We start from the raw sequence: 19,721 nt of genomic DNA on the forward strand, positions 1-19,721 counted from the left end.
TCAGCATTTTTGCAGATGCTAATGAAACATAAACGTTTTACCATGGGTCAGGGCTTCCTTCAGACGTGAAAGACCCATCATTAACTCTTCTACTTTGTCCTGTCCCAAGAAAATTCTGTGAAGCTGGCACCACCAAGTAATCAAGAAAGTTTTAGATAAAAATGAGTACATGATTCACCTCTTTCATTTTCACTAATTTCAGGAGTGGTTTAGTTTTCCAAGGGCTGAGCATTGCTTCTCACTCTACTTGGCAAATTATGTGCACCATACTGACCAGTAACGCAGGATTTGTTGTCTTTCACAATGGAGAGTATTTACATGGAAAAAATATTGCTGGCTTTTGTTCATGTCAGTGTTTTCTAGGAATACAGCTCTGCAATTCGACCATCTTTTCTTCTAATTGTATTGTAACGCTTTCCAGTTCTGTTCCAGTGTGTAAATAAGGGTCTCCAAAGAAAATGAATAAATTGTGATATTTTAATCCCACTAAATTAATTTCTTTCAGCTGCTGGCTATTACTTTCCTTCTCTGCATGTTGTTGATTTGTAATGAAGAGCTGGGGTTACTGATTTTTGCCTGGACCCAATCACCTCCCTGTTTTGTGAGTTGTTGTAAAACTGACCGCTGTGGTACAGGCAAATGGTGTCATGCCTTTGCCATGATGAATTCTCACTTCAACCACCCGGCAGCAGGTGAGCAGCTGAGGGAAGCAGCATGTTTGGCCAGTGAAGGAATTCCAGGATTTTCTGTATTGCTCCAAGGCTCCCTGTGGATTGCAGATTCTCAACTGGAAAGTAAGGGCAAGATGCTCAAGGAGATGATTTTTGACCATCAAGGAAAACACCACTTCCTGGGAGCTCGCCCTCTGAAGTTTGCAGCACTGCGTTTTATCACTCTCTCTCTGTTCTGGCAATGTTCTTAGCTGTGACATACCACTGGTACTGCTGTCACAGCAAAGATTTGAGTTGTTCCTTGTGACGGCAGGGTGAAAACCTGCTGAAGACCTGTGGCCCAGATGGCCCTGTGTCTCTTTGTAAGGCTTGTGCATGAGCTTTTGCTGTGAGAGAGAACAAGTTTCTTTCACAAGAACACATCATTTTTCCTAACATTTATCTGAAGGCTTCCTCTAGAGAGAGGAAGGTAAATACTGACCTACTTCACAAATTGAAGCTCTTGGATTTGGTCGCTTTTATTCCCAGAAGTGGTTCTTTTTTGTTACACTTGCTCCCACAACAGGCTCCTTGCCCTTTCAACGCTGTCTTTCTCTCACTGTCTGATCTTAGGATGACTGCAGGAATACAGAGTTTTCCAGTTGTCTTATTTGCATTACAAAATTATCTCCTGTAATCAGTCACTGAGTCTGGCCAAGCACACCCAGGGCTGCCTCTCACAACCAAACAAGTGATGTAAGCATGATAGACAAAGAGGAAAATATACTAAGCTGATCCAGGGGGGATATGAAGCTTCCTGCTGCCAGTCAGAGTAGTAACAGCTTGTTTAAAAAGGCAGTGGGTGGATGTTGACCAGCACTAATTTTAGATAACTAGGATCTGGTGTCAGGAGAATGGGGGTTTAGTTTGCAGGGAGCATGTGAGAGCAACACACAGGGGGAATGGAAGAAGGGCACAGGTGAAAGCAACTTAGGGGTTAGACTAGTTTATAGCTGCCCTTCTCCACTGGAGTCAATAACCACAGGGTTATTCTCTGAAAGAGTAACTCCATGTTTGCTCTTCACTCTCTGAGTTAAATATTGGTTAATGAAAACTAGTACTGCTCCTGCAGCTCCAGTCTTTCCAAAAACAGAGTTAGAGATTGAATTGAGAATTGAAGTGTCTGGCACAGGGCTGGGTCCCAGCAAATAAATTGCTTACACTGAGTTTTCCAGCACTGACTTAAGTCTGTCTACGTTGAAGTCTACTGCAAAACTCCCTCTCTGAGCCCAGGCAGTGCATGTTCAGCATCCCACCCGAGTCTTGTTTAAGAGGAAAGGGTATCCCTGCTTCCATCCTGTTCCCAGTGAGGGGAACAGTGTAAGCATGGAGAGCTGGGGCAGCACAGAAGCTGGTGGGTGTGTCAGTGCAAATACATACAATTGGTATTTGCAGTTTACTCCAGAATAGCAATGTATGTATGGGAATGCCCTCTTATTCAAAAGCAGATGACAAACTGTTTATATGTTTTAATCAACTAATAAATTATGTGCTTACTCACCTACAGGTTGATTAAATGGTGAGGTTTTCTACAAAGAATAAACATGGCCCAGAAAGGAAACTTGGGAGAAGAGGAAATGCAGTTTACAAAATGTCTGTTCTCTGTTATACTGACCTCCTAAAACTCAGTGGCTCTTGCACTACTGCAGCCAGCCCCACTGCACTGCTGCTGGGCTGAGCCCTGCCTTTTCATAGTCCTAGAATGGTTTGGGTTGGAATGGGCCTTAAAGACCATTTAGTTCCCACCCCCTGCCGTGGGCACGGACACTTTCCACTAGAGCAGGTTGATCCAAGCCCCGTCCAACCTGGCCTTGAACACTGCCAGGGATGGGGCAGCCACAGCTTCTCTGGGCAACCTGTGCCTGTGTCTCACCAGCCTCACAGGGAAGAATTCCTTCCTAATACCTAATCTGAATCTCACCTCTTTCAGTTTAAAATCATTCCTCCTTATCCTATCTCTAAAGCCCTAATAAAAAGTCCCTCTCCAGATTTCTTGTGCTCCTATAAACCAGGTGTGTATTCAAGCCCACAGTGTGCACTGCTTAGCAAGAATTTGCACCATCTTCTATTCCTGCTCATCTGTCACTGGATGCCATTTTACTCTTTCCCCTAAAATTTTACAGGTGACTCTGAAAGTGCTTGTGTGCAGGTACGAGTTGTTCTGAATTGCATTAACACAAAGCATCTCGCTGTCTTTACAGCCCTGTGCCACATTTGCTTTTCTGGAAAAGGGCTGAAATAAAGCATCATTGAGACCATAATATCAAAGTGTGGGAGACTCTGGATTTTGTTTCTAATTCCTGTCCTGTGTTTTAATTCTTTTTAAATCACACGTGCTCTTAAACCATAGTATCTGGCTGTTTTACATTGTGACCAAACTTTGATTAAAGCAGTTTTGATACCTTTGGCTTCATTTTCAAACTGTGACTAAAAAGACAACTACAGGTTATTCAAATGCAGCAGTAGAGACTGTGGACTAAAATATATGTGCTATACATATATTGTGCACTTTGAGGTCATTTTTATGAACTATTTAAATACCAGTCATTAAACTTTTATACTGCAGAGCTGAGTAGCAACTTGACTTAAACACTCAATAACACAAGTGTTTTTATTAGCCTTGCAGCTACTGGGCTGTGAACTGTAGTTACTGTACAGTCTTCCAGCTATGCTCTTGTTTTCAGGAACTATATTTAGCAGTTTGAACCATATAAAATGTTAACACCAGACTGATAGGAAATAAAAGTCTGTATAAGCCTTGCTGTTGTTTTTTTTCACTGTAGTGCGAGAAGGAGTTAAGTTTCTAAAATGAAGCAACAATTTGAATGCTGATCCAGCCTCTTCAGGAAGAGCTGTCACAGCCTGACTTGCCTCAGCACTGCTTATCATGGGAAAACTTATTTCAGGGCCTCTCTGACAGCAAAGCCTTTATTTCCAAGGAGACTGACAATAGGCTGAAAAGCAGGGGATTTTTCTAACGAACTGACGCGTCATAGGATGTCTTTTAATAATGAGTAAATGCCAGCAGCCAGCAGAAAATCTTTTGGTTTCCCAAAAATTCCCAATGATTTTCCTAAATTATGTAAGGCAGACATAATGCACTCTCCTCTGCCCATCAGCATGGCCTTTAGCTACTACTCGCTGCAGAGAGCCCAAGAATGTCTGTGTTACACTTATGCCTAGGACTTTTGACCCACCACACTGGTCTGCAGCTAGGTGTGCAGCTTGGTTGGGTGCTGTATGCAGTTTGCTATCAAACACACTTATTTCAGGAGAAAACGTGTTACCACTGTTGTCATTAATAGTCTTGGCTTTGTAGTGAATTCAAAATATGTAAGGCAAAATTAACCCCACTGAATGCCTTAGTCTGAGCTGATTGTCTTCACCACCAGTAGAAAGAGGTAGGAATACAGGTGTTTTTTTCTTAGACTAGATCAAATAAATTGTTGTGGAAAAGCCTGTTTTCTCTCAACTGATTTACACTGAGAATCCCAACAAGTAATTCAAATGCTCACAGCTCAGGTAAGGCAAATCCCATCCTCTGTGTCTGGAAATACAACCCTCTCATCAGGAGGTGGACTTCTCTAAAATCTGTGCCCCCAGTGTTTCCCCTCTTAATCCATTCAAAATTGATCTCTCACAGAAATAGCAAGCACCGATGGCTTAACATGTTATTTCTTTTCATGCCTACTGTCATGCAGCCATCTCTCCGCTGGATCCTGCCATGTCTGGTTGTGGTATGTGTTGAAACCTACTTCATGGTGTCTTGACACAAACAGGATGATATTCACCCCTGACTCCATAAAGTAATGTGGAAGGCATTTGGCAGCGTTCCTAAATTCTTGCTGTTTAAACGTGAGGAAGCAGGTCACTTCTGCATACCAGCATTGATTTATAGAAACTGAATGCCATGAGGAATCCTTCCCTTTAAACTAAGCGGGTGATGCAAGGGCGAGTTTCTACTCCCAGTTGTCAGTTTGATCCCAGTCACCCTCACACAGTGAAAGAAGTCACCAGCCTGTCAAGTACAGTAGTCAAACATAGTTTAAAACATTTACTACTTCTTTCCTGATGTCCTTCGTGAGGGCTACTGAGGGAATGCTCCTCCTTATTTCTCTGAGTGTTTTAAATGTTTTGGGGTAGCTTCCCCAAGCCTTGATTTTGCTTTAATGCCCCCCCATTTTTCTTCCAACTCAAAGAACACAAGTTTACTGTGTCTTGAGACAGCAGGTGCGTAGTCACAATGGGAGAGACTTTGCACCGCTCTCCCCCATGATGAGAACACCTGAACCCAATTTCTTTTTAACGCTGTGATGGCATCCTTCTTCCCCTCAACAGCAAGCACACTGCAGTACTGTGCAGTTAGCAGCTCTGCAGTTACACTGTGTTGGCAATGACGCTAAGTTCTTGCACGAGTGGATTTAAACTTTCTGGGAGAGCTGTTCCAGCACCTCCATTAGCTTCTCCTTGTCCTCAAGTGGACTGTGGGTGCCTGCCAGGGGTAAGTGCGTACGGACTGGTTGCCTGGCTGGAAGGCAAAAAATAAAAGCCCTTATAGATACATTTAACTGGTTCTTCTATCACAAAGGATGTGTATTCCTCAAGACACTATACCACCCAGATAGATCTCATGGTGTTAACGCTAGGAAACTTACACTCTAGGGATCTGAAAACACTGTTAAATATATCTTCCAAAACAGAAATCAAGTTAATTTAAACTGTATTCTGGGAATAGAGTTCTTGTCCTTTAGCATGGTGGGACCTAGACTGGGGAGCAAGAGCTCGGTTGTAGGTCGGGGCAGTACAGATAAAGGAAGGCCTTACTGTGGATTTATGCCTCCTGTTCCCTGTCACTAGTGCAAATCCTGCAGACCAGTAACTTGAAATTATTGCTACAGGCAGAGGTTGGGTTTGCAGCATGAGACAAGATTTTTCCTTGCTTCCTGAATAATGTTTCTGGTGCTGCACAAATTCCCCAACTGGGACCTTTTAGTTTGGATTACTTTCAGTCTTCTAATGCTTACTTTCATGCTTAAAAGTAATGGTTAAAGTCTAAATGCTAAAGAACTTCAGCTAACTGCACAATCACCAGAAGTAACATGTATTCAACATAAAGATGTCTGACCATATTTTCTCAATTTGACGCTTTGCTTGCTTTTCCAAATCTCATACTCTTCACTCACTCTGGAAATATAGCTATATCACCATCCATTTCAAGGGATTTTTCCCTAAGGACATGGAGTCTAGAGCCTGGGAACCTTGTGACAATGCTCTCAGATGTCTGTGCAACTGCAGTCAGAGCAGCACTGTTAGTCTGTTTAGTAAGTCCAACTTCTGCAGTAACCATCTGAGACCAGAAGAACGAGCTGTTGCAATACTGGGCGGCAGATTTCTCTGAAAACCTATCAGACTTCCCAGGGGAGCAGAGATGTTTGCTCTCTTAAGAGCAAATGTTATAACTGGCTGCACACACCACATAACCTCTGCTCATGGAAAACTGAGTGTCGTGGTTTAACCCTAGCCAGACAGCTTGTTACCCACTCCCCCCCTTCTTGCCCTCCCCCTACTCCTGGGGGAACGGAGAGGACAATCAAAAAGAAATGCAACTCCCATGGGTTGAGATAAGAACAGTTTAGTAACTAAGGTATAACACAAATCACTACTGCTACCACCAATAATAGTAATGATAAAGGAAATAACAAGGGAAGAGAATACAACACCCCATCACCAGGCGACCGATAACTTGCCCCCCCCCCAGCCCGACCAAGCACCAACCGATACTTCCTCCAACCCTGCAGTCCACTCTCCAACTCTGCAGCCCACCCAGCCCTTCCGGGTAACTCCCAGTTATACCCTGGGCATGATGTGCTGTGGTATGGAATACCTCTTTGGTCAGTTTGGGTCAGGTGTCCTGTCTCTGCTTCCTCCCGGCTTCACTCCTCCCTGGCAGAGCATGAGGCCCACAAAGTCCTTGGCCAAACCAAAACATCATTGTTTTTCAGCTCTGTTCCCAGCTGAAAGTCAAAACACAGCACTGCACCAGCTACCAAGAAGGAGAAAAAATGACTGCTACGGCTAAACCCAGGACACTGAGGAGAGAGAGAAATATGCAAAGGAACATTTCCTTTTCCATCACTGAACATGAACTGCTTCCTACCTAGCCATAGTGCTTCCAGTAGCCTGTGCTAAAGTTTGGGAATTATGTGTGAAAGCCAAGTTCAGCATCATGGAGAAGATGCTTCTCCTGTTTGGAAAGCTGGATTGTGTCAAACACTTCTTATTTACGTTGGCAAATGCAGTGAATCCTGGTTGTAGAAGTCTCATTTCCTTTCATTTATTTAAAAATATTGTAATTTTTAATTAAATTAATTTTATTTTATTAATTTATTTTTTATTTTAAATTTTATTTAAAAATAAAAAAGTTGACTTTGTTGTGCACTCGAAGGGAACAGAATAAAAGAGAACAGAGGAAACAGAGGGAAGGTGTGACTGGTTCAGAAAAAGGCTGTCTAGGGCCAGATGAGCTAAGGGACTAGATGAGGGTCTGTGGCAAGTGCTCCTGCACAAAAAAAGCCCTTTACTGAAAGGGTCTGAAGAGGCTCCATACTAAGCTGTGGTTTCCAAAGGGAAGTAGGAGAGAGAGAAATAACTGACTTCATCACCATTTGATAAGCACGGGACACAGACACAGGATTTCTCTTGCAGCCTTAAGAGCAGTCATGCCAAGACCAAAGCTCTCAAAAGTCTTAGCTATAGCTAAAGAGCCAAGATGTGTCCCCTGTTTACCAAAGCTGGGGGTAGACAAAGCCTAAAGGCAATGGTCCTAGAGAAAGAACAACTGAGCAGAAGCATTAGGACCAGAAGGTGACAGGAGTACAAAAAATGCAAAGTCTGGTTCTACAAAGACTGATGAGCCCGGATGTGGAGTTTCTGCATATCCCAGATGATAATGTAAAGGAGGTCTGGTCAAATACCTGTGAACCAACCCCGTGTGACTGTCTGGGAGGGGACAGAGGGGACAAAGTCAACCCAAGTCCAGAAAAGTCTGAACTTCCTCCATGTTCCACCTAGAAATTCGATGAACCAGTATTTGGAGGCCACATCCAACAAAAGTACTGGGCTTGTGTAAGCAATTACCCTGAGCTTTACCCTTCTCCTTCTGCAGTGACCCTCATCCCCATTAAGACATCTATGCTTCCAGCTGCTCCTACTAAGATGCCCGTCATTTGTCTGGGAGAAAAGAAAGGCTCTGCCCTATTTTTCAGTTCGCTATGCTTATAGTGCCAAAAATGCCACTGTGCACAATCTCCCAGTGTTAGAGAAAGGGGAATTGGCAGTTTTAACTACCATGGAACGGCAAGAAAAGCCTATGAAAGCAAGCCAATCCCCAGAGCTCTGTGAGAAGGACGCTAATTTCTCAGCATCTTAAAAGATGGTATTTGACAGCTGTGATTCACCTTCTCTTGCCACAGTCCTGCTTACAGCTATTTTCATTAAAAAATGCCCAACCCTCCCTAAAGAAAAGCTTTTAAGTCTTTATCAGCTACTTTAGAGGAAAAAAACCAGGGATATAACACAGTTGTTCTCTGGTTGCACAATGATCACTTGAACTTTCAAGCTTGGAATGATCTTGAGAAATACTTTGTCTTTTGAACAACACTTGCCTGGTCTGACCTTCATCCCCTGCCAAACCAGAGGGGGATCCTACAGTTCAGGCAACTTAGGGATCTCCACTGCTATGCAAAGTAAGACACTGCTGCCTTACCTTGGAAGAGCAATCCTCTCAGTAAACTCTTTGCTTCAGATGATAGTGCCATCCACACAACAGCTCCCTGGGCCTCTGTGCACAGGATATTCTTCATATTCTAATAGAAATGGTTGGCCTGTGCAAAGATGTCACATGTGGGAGAAACAGAAATACGCAAACTCGGGTATTCTAACAGGATTTTTAGCTCTTATTTTCTCACCATTTTTATGAAATCAGTTGTAGCACTGTATTTTAAAACTGTGCAGTCATCAGTACCTAAACCAATTACATAATTCATGTTTAAACTCTGGTTTCCCTTTATTTTGTCAAACAGGTGATGACTGAAGGCCCATCCCTCATGGCTGTTTATTTTTGGGGTTGCAGAGTCCTTGAACTTTAAGGTGGGATAACTTCATTAGGCTTGAAATGCATAAAGTCTATGCAACAATAAATGTATTTTAAAGACAAATACATTTAGTTGGAAAGGGCAGCTTTCAAGTGTAAAGTAGATCGGGTAAATGCTTCTGTCATCAGAAGCAAATGTGGGAAACTATCCCTAGAAAAGACCTAGAGACTGGATTGCTAGTCTGCATCCCAAGCTTGGGTGCTAGGGGCTGGTAAGGTATTGTGGAATGCGACCTGTGTACTGGATAACTGATGCCTGCCTGCCGAGCCATGGCCACTGAGGAACAGCTGCAGCTCAAAGGGCTCTCTGGCCAAACATGCTGCTTCCCAACGGCAGTAAATGTTTAGAGGAATGGGAGAGGAACAGAGCTTGCACAACAGTGCACGCTCCGTTTTCCTACATGCGCTTGCAAACTCCCAGTGCCTGCAGGTTGGTACTTACAGAGGCAGAAGCTCTATCTGTGTGTTTAATGGTCCCTCTACAAATGTAACTTAAAGGTTAGCTTAAAGCATTGTGGCTCTGCCGTGCATTTGCTCAGGGCTGGAACCATTCATTGCCCATCATTATTCTCTGGATATACACAAATAGCAGACACTGTGCAGAACAGAGCTACCAAGGGGGTACAAAACTACTTTAAGCACCAATTTGGAGCCAAGAAATCACTGCGCCTGTTGGAGACATCCACTTAGAAAGTTTTATTTCTCTTTGCCTTTAGACTAATCCTGAAAAGACAGAATTACAGTCAGTGTCAAGCAGATACTATCTGGAGTGTCTGTCCAGCTGGGGTGCATAACAGAGAAACGGATGTTTCTGTGAGCTTTTCCCCATTGTTCTGTCAAGACAACTTGCTGTCTCCAGGACAGAGCAAAAATAGCCAGACTAGCATCAAGTTCAACAGCCTGTCCACCAAATTAGTTTCCAGGGAGATAAACTACATCAAATGTGCTGTAAATGCCAGGGCATTTGTGCATAGCAAAAATACAGCCTTGCTCATCCTGACTGGATCTATGGGATAATTTTGTCAGAGACCACCATGGTCATTGCAATCCATATCCTGGCCACAAGCTTACTTTTAAAGTGGTTACAGTGCTTTACTGATCACGTCTGCTACTGCAGACTGTAGGGAAGAATTGAGCAGGCAGAAAAGGGTTTGTCAGCAAGAGACAGTTTTCACCCTTGAGAATTATCTTAAATCAAATGAAAGTCTAGCCATGTTCTCCAGGCAAGATGGTATACATTTGTAAGTCCCTGCCATCCCACTCCTGAAGAGTATTGCTTGTGCAATTTCTGTATAGATTGGGTGCAATGTGCAAGCAACAGTGAACACCTGGCCTTTTTGCCAAGCAGATGGTATAAGCTATCTAGCAAATGTGCTGGGGTTTGTTTTAAAAACATGAACTGTACCTTGGTTTGTGCATACATCATAGTTCCATCAAATGTCCCATTTCCTGACTACAAGTCAGGTATGTTTAGCATGGTATGTTGAACAAGCATGGGCCCAGAAGAGACAGTTATCTGTAATCAAAGGAATGAAAAGCAAATGAATGAAAAACTGAACCAGGAATTCCCCAAAATTGCACTCATGCATGTAATGGGATCTTCAGGCCACATTGGAAGGACCTAGGGAGCAGGATTCTCCGGCATACTCTTTACACTCTGCTTGTACTCATGTGTGGGGCACACCTGGAGGTGAGGTGAAAAAAACAGAATGTTTTTTTAGGAAGTGATTTTCATCCAAAGTGGCGTTGATTCCTTCAGGCAACTTTGTGCTTCTTCCCTTTGGAAAGTAATCGGAAGAAAGAAAACAGTAGAATTGAACTATTTGTAGTTGATACGTTTAGCATTTATAGAAAGTAATTAGAAAATGGGAGGCTGTACAAAACTTGGGAAATTTCATTTCAAACATATACCTGCTGTCCTATTTTACACCAAGATCTCTGAGGTTCTGTACTCCTGTTACAGGTATTTTGCACTACACTGCAGGAGGTAACTTGCCCCAGGGAAAGTAAAAGGGGAAGTTTCCAAAGGAAGTGTTTACTTTGATTTCCAATGAAGGGTTGAGAGTAGCAGGCAGGAGCTTTTGCCTTGGAGAAGGAGTTGGCCTTTAGCAAGATCCAAGAGGATTCTAGAGATTATAACTAATCCTGCATTGCTAGCGCAGTCAAAGAAATGCTGTCACAAACCAGAAGGTAAGAACAGTAAACCACCGCTTTTCAACAGCATCGCATACTCACCAGTCTGGCATCAGCTACTTTTTCCAGGAGGGGCAGCAGAGCAGTTGTCAGAATGTAAGTACCTAAAAGACAGACAGGCACCAACACTAACTTTTAGTTTTGAAAAAGCTTTCTTTTCTCCTCACCCTCTGCAACAACCTAAACCCCAAAGTCTCTTTATTTCTGACACTTGATCTGAATTTGATGATGAGTTTTGTTGCTACTCTATTTGCAACATGCCAACTCAACTTGTAGGGGCCCACGTTGCTGCACATTTACCAAAAGGCACATCAGTCATTTTGTAGACTTTAATGGAGCAAACTGCTCACTACATTCAGCCATGACTTTGAAGGCAAAATGCCTCAGGTACAGATGTCCTTGGGTGGAGGTGATGCCAGTGAAGAAACAGGGAATGCATTTCTCCTCCCTGTGTGACATACATACATGTATCTATGCCAAGTCATGAACAAGAGAAGCAAACTGTGCTTCACACTTGTGTTTCTCAGGGCCTTGCATGTTCACTTAAGACTCACCCATTTTTGCCTTCTCACTGTGAAATCACTCGGAGTATGCTGACACTTTTGATTTGTGCTGCACACGAAAAATGTCTCTTAAATCCCCAGAATGACAATTAGAGAAGATAAAGGAGTCCTTGGCAGGGAGTGGAGGGTGGAATATTAATGTTGTGTGCCCAAGGCTGAGCTACCATTACCTGGGGAAACTTATTGGGTCCATCCCCATTATAGTGTTCATTTAGCTTAGATTTATACGTACCACACAAATATATCCCATTACAGTTGTTACCATGACCAGCAAAGTTTGTTATTCAAAACACTGTTCAACATGAGTGTATGTGAGTCAGACACACCTAGTGATGTTTCACTCGCTCAAGTGTAACACAGGGATTTTTCTTTTCTCTCTTCAGGGATATTTTTCATTTTTTTCCCTTTAAACTGTATTTTAAAAACTGTGTTTTAAAAACTGTTTAATTCCAAATGAATCTGGCCCTATTTAGTCTATTGTTTCTGCTTCAAGTACAATAATCCATCTCTTCTCTTCACAAATGGCTCCAGTTCAACAATTCTATGTCAGTGATAAACATATTATTTTCCATGAGCTGCCAAGGCCATGTTTTCCACTAGACATGAAGACTTCAGCATGTGTCTTTATAACCTCTTTTCTGCAGAGGCAGTGAGATCACCCAGTTAAAATGCAGCCTGTTTATAAATATGCTACCAAAATCAAATGTGTTATATGCTTGGTGCACAAACTGTTCAGCTTCCCTGTCAGTCACAGCGATCTTCATTTCCTCTGTGTAATCAGAGGGACATCCATATGCACACAATATATTTAAGCCCCTGGCAAATGAAACAAGGCAAATGAAACAAAGCAAATGTGCAGCAGATGAGTGAATGCAGCCTGTCTTCAGCAGAAAATGCAAGCAAAGGCAGTTGCTGGTGAATAATGACAGCCCATACGTCTCCCCTGGTAGTGGTGGGGGACTGAAGGATGACATCATGAGGACAAGAGCTACTGCTGACTGTTACAGGAGACTGGCGCCGTGTGAAAACCCCAAATACACCGATTCCTTCAGTACAAGCTGAGAGCATGGATTAAATTCTGATTTGCTATGGATTCTTCAAGTGTGAAGTAACATCATGTCTTGGTTAAATAAGCTGCATCTCCTACTGGCAGAGCTGCAATGCACCAGCTATGATGACACTTTATTTTACTGCCCCACAGATTAATCTACACTTTTAAGGCTTTGTGTTGATTTGTTAATTCTAAAAGGATGCAAAGATGAATGCACTAACATTGCCTCATTAACAACTGAGTTCTGTTTTGTTTTCCGGCTGAATGAGACAAATGTTCAATGCCAAAAAATCCTGCTTATAGCAACTACAGCTTGTCAGAAGTTTATGTGCTTATTTAAAACCACAAAACAACTGCAAAACTAGCATCTCCTCTCTTCCTTAAGTTTATTAACAATTCAATAAATCCCACAGAGTCAGAGCAGTTCATCATTTTGCCCCACAAAACCACATGCTCATTTGCTTTGAGACAGAAGCTAAAAAGACCAATTTTGATCTCAGCTTCATAGAATCATAGAATCATAGAACAGTTAGGGTTGGAAAGGACCTTAAGATCACCAAGATTCAACCCCCCTGCCATGGGCAGGGACACCTCACACTAAACCATCTCACCCAAGGCTTTGTCCAACCTGGCTTCCTATGGTAAGTGCTAGTATCTCATAGGACACACAGCTGGTACACTTCATTAGGCAGGCATTAAGACTGAAGCATTTAATTTCACCCAGTACAAAATATTTCACCAAATATTGTCCTTGTTTTAACTGTTTGAACACAAACTCCTTAGTACTTTAAGCACTACACTTGGATATTGTATGTTCTTGTTTGATTGGGCTGGTTTGTCAGGTAAAACAGCTTGGACCAGAAGTTTAGTACGATATTAGTAGAATAGATGTACCTCATTAATAAGAGTTATATTGCCAATTGGGATACATCACCAATTGAAACCTCCATATCTTTATTCATGTAAAAGCTGGCACATAGTATGGCAGTTACATTCAAACCAACAGGAAGAATGCTAAGCATAGCCAGTGCAGAGGCCTGGCACTGCCACATACCTCATGTCATGTGTTTTGCCAAACACAGCTGCACTGCAGCATGTAGTAATACAGAAATTAATTTCTAAGTGAAAGGGGAAGCTACAGATGAATGCATTGCCTGACACAGTCCCGCTTATAAAAGCAGGAATTGCATTAACAGTATAACAAATGAAAAAAGGAAGAATTCCTTATTTTTGGTAAAAAAACAATTTTGCAAGGAAACCCAAGACTGATTTGGTAGAAGAAACTTCATTCCCTTCTTCCCCCCACTTAAGGAAATTAAGGTAACATCCAAATTATTTATCCTTTTGCTAATAACTCAAAATTAATATCAACACACTGGACATCTGCCTTTCCAAAATGAACATTTCAGCATTTGAGTACATTTCCTTGACACAAACATCACTTATGTCTGTCAAAGGAGAAACTTCCTCCTGCAGAGCTGAATTGAAGATGGTAAAGCATATCAGGTGTGACTAACGCTTAATTATCTCTGTGTTCAAACTGTACAGGTTTGGTTTGGGTTGGTTTTTTTTGTTGTTGTTTAAAAGACCAAGAGAGAACACAAAGGTGCGCATGAAGGGAAAGGTGATGACCAACAGTGGTGTGCCTTGCACCGACAACATTAAGTACTGGGATATCTTGGTGATCCTGCCCCTCTTCTGGGAGGACTTCAGGAATTCTGTCAGAAACAAATGAAGACCTTTTAATTTTTACCAGAAAACAAAAACTGCCACTACTCCCGAGGGTTTCTGAGGAACGCGTGTCCTTGTCTCAAGCAGATACTCTGTGGATGGAGATGCTCAGCCTTGAGGCCACCACATTTCCCAGTATCTGTTTAGCAGCAGCTGTATCTAAAACGGACATGTGGCACCTGGGAGCAGGATGTTTCTGTCTGAATAGTTCTCCTGGACTATAGCCCTTTTCTTGCACAGGTCTGAGTGCCTGCAGGAAAGAGCAGGCTGTTCTGAATTACTCACACGGTGGGAACTTGAGCAGCAGGCTCTCTCTGACACACATCTCAGACCCAGCAGGCAGGGAGCCATGAGTACACCTACATGGCAGTGCTGGACATACAGCTGTACTACCTGCATCTGTAATGGTGTGACAGAGGCCAGATGCTTGTACATCATTTTTTACAGCCATTGGAAAGCATATTGTCTACATGGCCTGAAAGCTTGACTCCCACTGGTGTAGTAGTGGGGAAAAAATAATTTTGCAGTGAAATGGTGTAAAACATCCCTTTAAAAGCTGTTCCACAAAGGAGTCCAGCAAAATGCATCTGGGAGCTTGCTCAGAAGTAGCAGCAAGGCAGAAAAGACTGAGTAACCATCCAGTCTATCACCCCCATGTACAGGATTTCATCTTGCCCTTGCTGAACTCTGCTAGGTGAGAAGTTAACTAGAGAAACCTACTGGACAAGCTATAGCCCAGTTCCACATTATGAGGCTTGACACAGAACTTACTGTCAGTGTTTTCTCCAGCTAAAGAGGCTCCTGGGACTGATGCACAATTTATTTTAAAGGTAAACATCCTCTCAACATTTGCTTTTCTTTGGAAAAATTCCTGTAAGTTGCACGTCTTGAAGCTGAGCTCACATAATAGGAAATCATATATAACAAACACAGTATAATCAAAACCTTCCTATAAGGATAGATCAACTCCATTCAACCAGCTCTATAATACAGTAGGTTAGACACCGTGGGTTGTCAGTCTGCACATTACACATGGTAATTCCAGTAAAAGCAAGGAGCATGGCACTTAATGAGAACACACTTTGTTCACACACACTCCTGCCCAAGCCCTGATCACATGAATGTTTCTTTAAGTTTCATGTTTACTTGCTAAAGGAATTGCACACATTCCCTTGGGGTCTGTTTTGTAATTTCTCTGCTTGCTCCAAGATCTTCTAAATTTCTTCGAGAAATGTCATATTGTGGTCCAATTAACGACTCTTGTTTCTAATGCCATACAGTGAACTCCTTTGTCAACCTGTATGAGCAGTAATTCAGTGCCTTCACAATCACATAGCGAAACTTTGATGACGCAAGCATAGAAAATGGGGAGCTGTTATGGAGAGAAACATTCAATTTGTGTGCAAAGTTGTTTAAAACAAAACACTACAAAAGTCAGCTTGTCAGCTGCACAAACTCCTAAATAAAAGTATGCTCCTTTCACATCACCTGAAGCAGAAGCTGAGGGGACTAGGGAAAACACTGTGCTTGGGTTTTGCAGGAAGGTAGCTCTGAACATTATGGCAACAGTTACTTCTCTGTGGATCCCACCATCTCTACCACAGTTTAACCAAAGTGAAAGCTATCCCCATGCAAGGTACAGAAGTCTAGGGTGTATTGCAGACTGGTCTGTCCCACAGAGAGCTACAAATCGTTCTGTACTAGAACACAAAACTAAGCAAAACACAGAATAACCCTAAGAGAAAATATAAACATTGTGAAAGCAGCGTTCCAAAATGCTGGTGGTAGCAGGCTAAAGCTGAGTTACAAAACCTGGAAGGCTCCTGAGGATTCATATTTCAGAGTTGGAAGTCAACAGGATATCATGTATCGTAATGGCATATGAATACACACTCCTCGCTGCTTTACAGGTTTAAAGTGACCCCAAAACCTGTACTTCAGAATTGATTTGTAAAGAAATTTATGGTTTCAGCAGAAGTAATTTTGTAAAGCCACTGCCTGTTTATAACATCAAATTAATTGATGATGCAATTATTGCAGACCCAAGTGCCTTGGTGGATTCTAGAATAATTTTTGCTTGATGTCCTTTTGGCAATTAGTGGTAAATTGTTGGTGAGTTTTTTAATCTGCTAACATTCAGATAAAGGCAGGCAGCCAGCACTACACTCAGTGAAGTTTCCCATCTGCCTGAGTTTTACAGTATTATTAGGAACAGTGTTATTTTAATTGTGAAAAAAGTGGGAACAGAAAAAAACCCTCTCCTTTTATTATACAGACTTCAATGACTCATTCATCTGGTAAAAATCATTTAAATTGCCTTCCTTTTCTTATGTTCAAGGCTTAAAAAAGAAGAACACACTGACAGTCCTCCTTGACCTGGTTATCTTGTCAAGCCTGCAGTTTGTGCAGTTGCAAGCAAGAGACATCCCTGGATCTGCCTTCTGAGTACAAGATCAGGAATTAAGATTTTAGCGTGCTGTCTCTGAGGGCCAATTCTACCACACTAGCAATAACAGAATGTACAGGAAGAGCTAATGAACATGAGAGACAAAACAAAGGTTTACATTTCCCTTGAATTACAAAGCTCAGCTCAATAAGGGCTCCTCTGTGTCCTGGGAACCTAGGCTGAAGCAGAGTACAGCTGGTGGATGTGCAATTATATTTAACCTTATCCTTTCATGTAGCACTTCTTATCCATAAGTCTCAAAGCTCTTTGGAAAGAAAACTGGTATCATAGTCTCCTTTTCACAGGTAAGGTTGTCTTGCCAAAGATCAGGCAGTGACCTTATGGCAAAATGACAGCTGATATCCAAGCTGCCTGACTTCCAAGTGGTTTAGAACACAGCCCACCAGGCCACTGCCTTCTGTGAAACACCAGTTAGATATGGCTTACGTGTAGGGAAGAGACTGACAAATATCCATAAATGTTAGGCAATTTGCTGTAGATGGGCTGTACTGCTACTGTTGTAAAAAAGCATTTTATTTCCCCTGGCTTATCTCTTCTTGCACAGAGAGTAAATATATATGGTGTATTATTAAAACATGAGAGCACATTAGACTATAGAAAGGATGCATACTGGAAGCATTACTTATGTATGTCTGAGCATGTTTTAGCATCCCCTTGGCTGGTCAGTAGCAATAAAAGTATAACATATATGCCATTTTTCCATGTCAAGCAATAAGATGTGTTGAGTAAAAGTAAAGTGAGGAGGCTATAAAACAAGGATGGTTTCAGTTAAATGTCTAGTGCTTCAATAAGAACATGCTGAACTTGCCTACCAATGCTGACAGGACTTTTCTCAAACCAACTGAACATTGCCAGTTTGGAAAGTCTTTGTTGGGAGTTTTAATAAAACAAGGAAAATTAAATGAAATTAAATTTAAAAAAAAAAGGAAGTGTTGGCTCAGAAGTCTGCAAGTCTCATCAGAAGAAATGATTTGTCACTGCCCAGCTCCTGAGTACAAGGCCAGCCTGTCGGAGGAAATGTAAGGGCAACAACAGACTAACTAAAGGATACACATATAAATCCTGCTCATCATGATTGGCAGCTCCCCAGGAAGTGTGCCCACATTACCCCAAGACAGTTGCTCAGTTCCATACTGATGGTGTGATTCAACCAGCAACGTGCCATTTCAGACACGTGTCTCACTGCTGCTCCCACATTACAGTGGAAGTGCTGCACAGCTGTTGTGCTCTCTACACCTTCACTGAGCTCCAGCAATCAGAGCAACAACTGGGGATTTAGCAAGGATAAAAGGCAAGACATTTTATGTGACAGCAATAACAGAACCACAACAAGCCATGTGGTGTTTGTATCTGAACCCCATTTTAAGTGTGCTAAGCACCAGCACAAATACGGCTGCTGCCACCTGCTCGATGCAGTTTGAACTTGAATATTAGACAAACCATACAGAGCCTGAACTGTCACCATGCACTTTGCATTTTCATGACCTTCACCCACTTGCATATTCTGACAACACCAGAGAGGACTCTGCCCCTTCTATTTCAGTGAGCTGTCCTCAATTAGCCAGTCAGTGGTGTTCCACATTAAGGGAAGTTCACCTTCTAATCCAACCAGTATTTGTTTTGAACATATTCATCTTGTTTACCCGAGGACTTATGCATTCACTTACCTCATATACATCCAAGAAAAGATCAGGATATAAAGTACGTTTCACAAGTCAGATGACCAATTAGAACTGAACTCTAACATCCATTATGATTGAAAACAGACTAACGAGTTAGCCAAGAGGAAAATATTCATAGACTTGGTTTAAAAGCTCCTCAGCATTTCAGATGTGCAGTTCTACAGCTTATATGAATGTTACTCAGATACAGAATTCAAAGACTATGCCCTGCATTTAAAGCATGTTATAGTTCAGAGTCTTACATTCTTAGATAATTACAACCTACACACTCCTTTACTTGACCAGAGCTAAGATCCAGATAGGAAAAAAACAACAGTGAAAGAAAGATGGAAGGATCACATTGCATGTGAAGATATGAAAAAGAAAATAAACATATGATTCCATCTTATTTCTGCAGAAATCAAGCAGTCATGACTTACTGCTTCTGTGCTGCTGCTGAGGGGGTCAACTACAGATTTTCAAACCAGCATCTTGAGCCCATGTCACTCTTCAGGCTTTAGCTTTTCTGGGGAAAAAGGCAATTTAGTTTGTTCTCTCAGCCCACATTCTAGTTTACAGCCAACTGATATACCAGCCACATCTAATTTAGCCAGTTTTTCTCTGGGAACCTATAACCATGGATAGTTACTGATACAGAAATAACTTCTCCAAAGTAAAGCATGCCCAAAGGTACCTAGTTCTTATGAAAAATACTTAACACAGCATCTACTCTGAGAGGCATTTCTCCATGCAGCTTTCTCCTACTATGACTCCAGCAGATAGGATTTATGACCCTATCTCTGACTTTGAAACCTCCTGCACCATTGAGAGCATTGGTCCTTCATGTGTGTCTGACCTGCACCTGACTGCACAGAAGCTTTCTCTTGCACAGCCAGCCTGTTCCAGCTCAACCAAGTCCCTCTTGATTCTAAAAGCTTCAAAGTTAATCCTTATTGATGCCTAGAGAGAGCCAGTCTGAGGAAACAACCCGGCCCTTGCCTGAACTCTGCAGAAGTTGAACAAGAGGATAACTTACCTGTTTTACCTTATCTGCTCAAATGTGTGATCACCTCATTGCCTTCTCATACAGTCATGCAGTAAGTGATACACGTATGAACAAAGGAGATCTACATGTAGCATTCATAAAAGATAACACAGGAATTCCCCTAGTTCACTATAAACATTATTCAGCT

The 19,721-nt window shown here is 42.1% G+C and overlaps 1 protein-coding gene across 1 annotated transcript in view; it reads right to left on the bottom strand.

Annotated features, from left to right (window-relative positions):
- Window positions 1-4,345: 4,345 nt before the first annotated feature.
- Window positions 4,346-19,721, bottom strand: part of DHRS12 (dehydrogenase/reductase 12) — a 42,299-nt gene continuing 26,923 nt past the window's right edge. The window contains 5 exon segments of the mRNA XM_061353063.1: window positions 4,346-5,238; window positions 8,476-8,575; window positions 9,604-9,715; window positions 10,263-10,378; window positions 11,098-11,159. Coding sequence (XP_061209047.1) covers window positions 5,132-5,238; window positions 8,476-8,575; window positions 9,604-9,715; window positions 10,263-10,378; window positions 11,098-11,159 — 497 coding nt within the window. The 3' untranslated portion in view covers window positions 4,346-5,131.

This window comes from Neopsephotus bourkii, unplaced genomic scaffold, assembly GCF_033783945.1.
Source record: "Neopsephotus bourkii isolate Nb327-2 ecotype Australia unplaced genomic scaffold, CSIRO-AGI_Nbou_v1 NB_663, whole genome shotgun sequence".
Lineage (NCBI taxonomy): Eukaryota > Metazoa > Chordata > Aves > Psittaciformes > Psittacidae > Neopsephotus > Neopsephotus bourkii.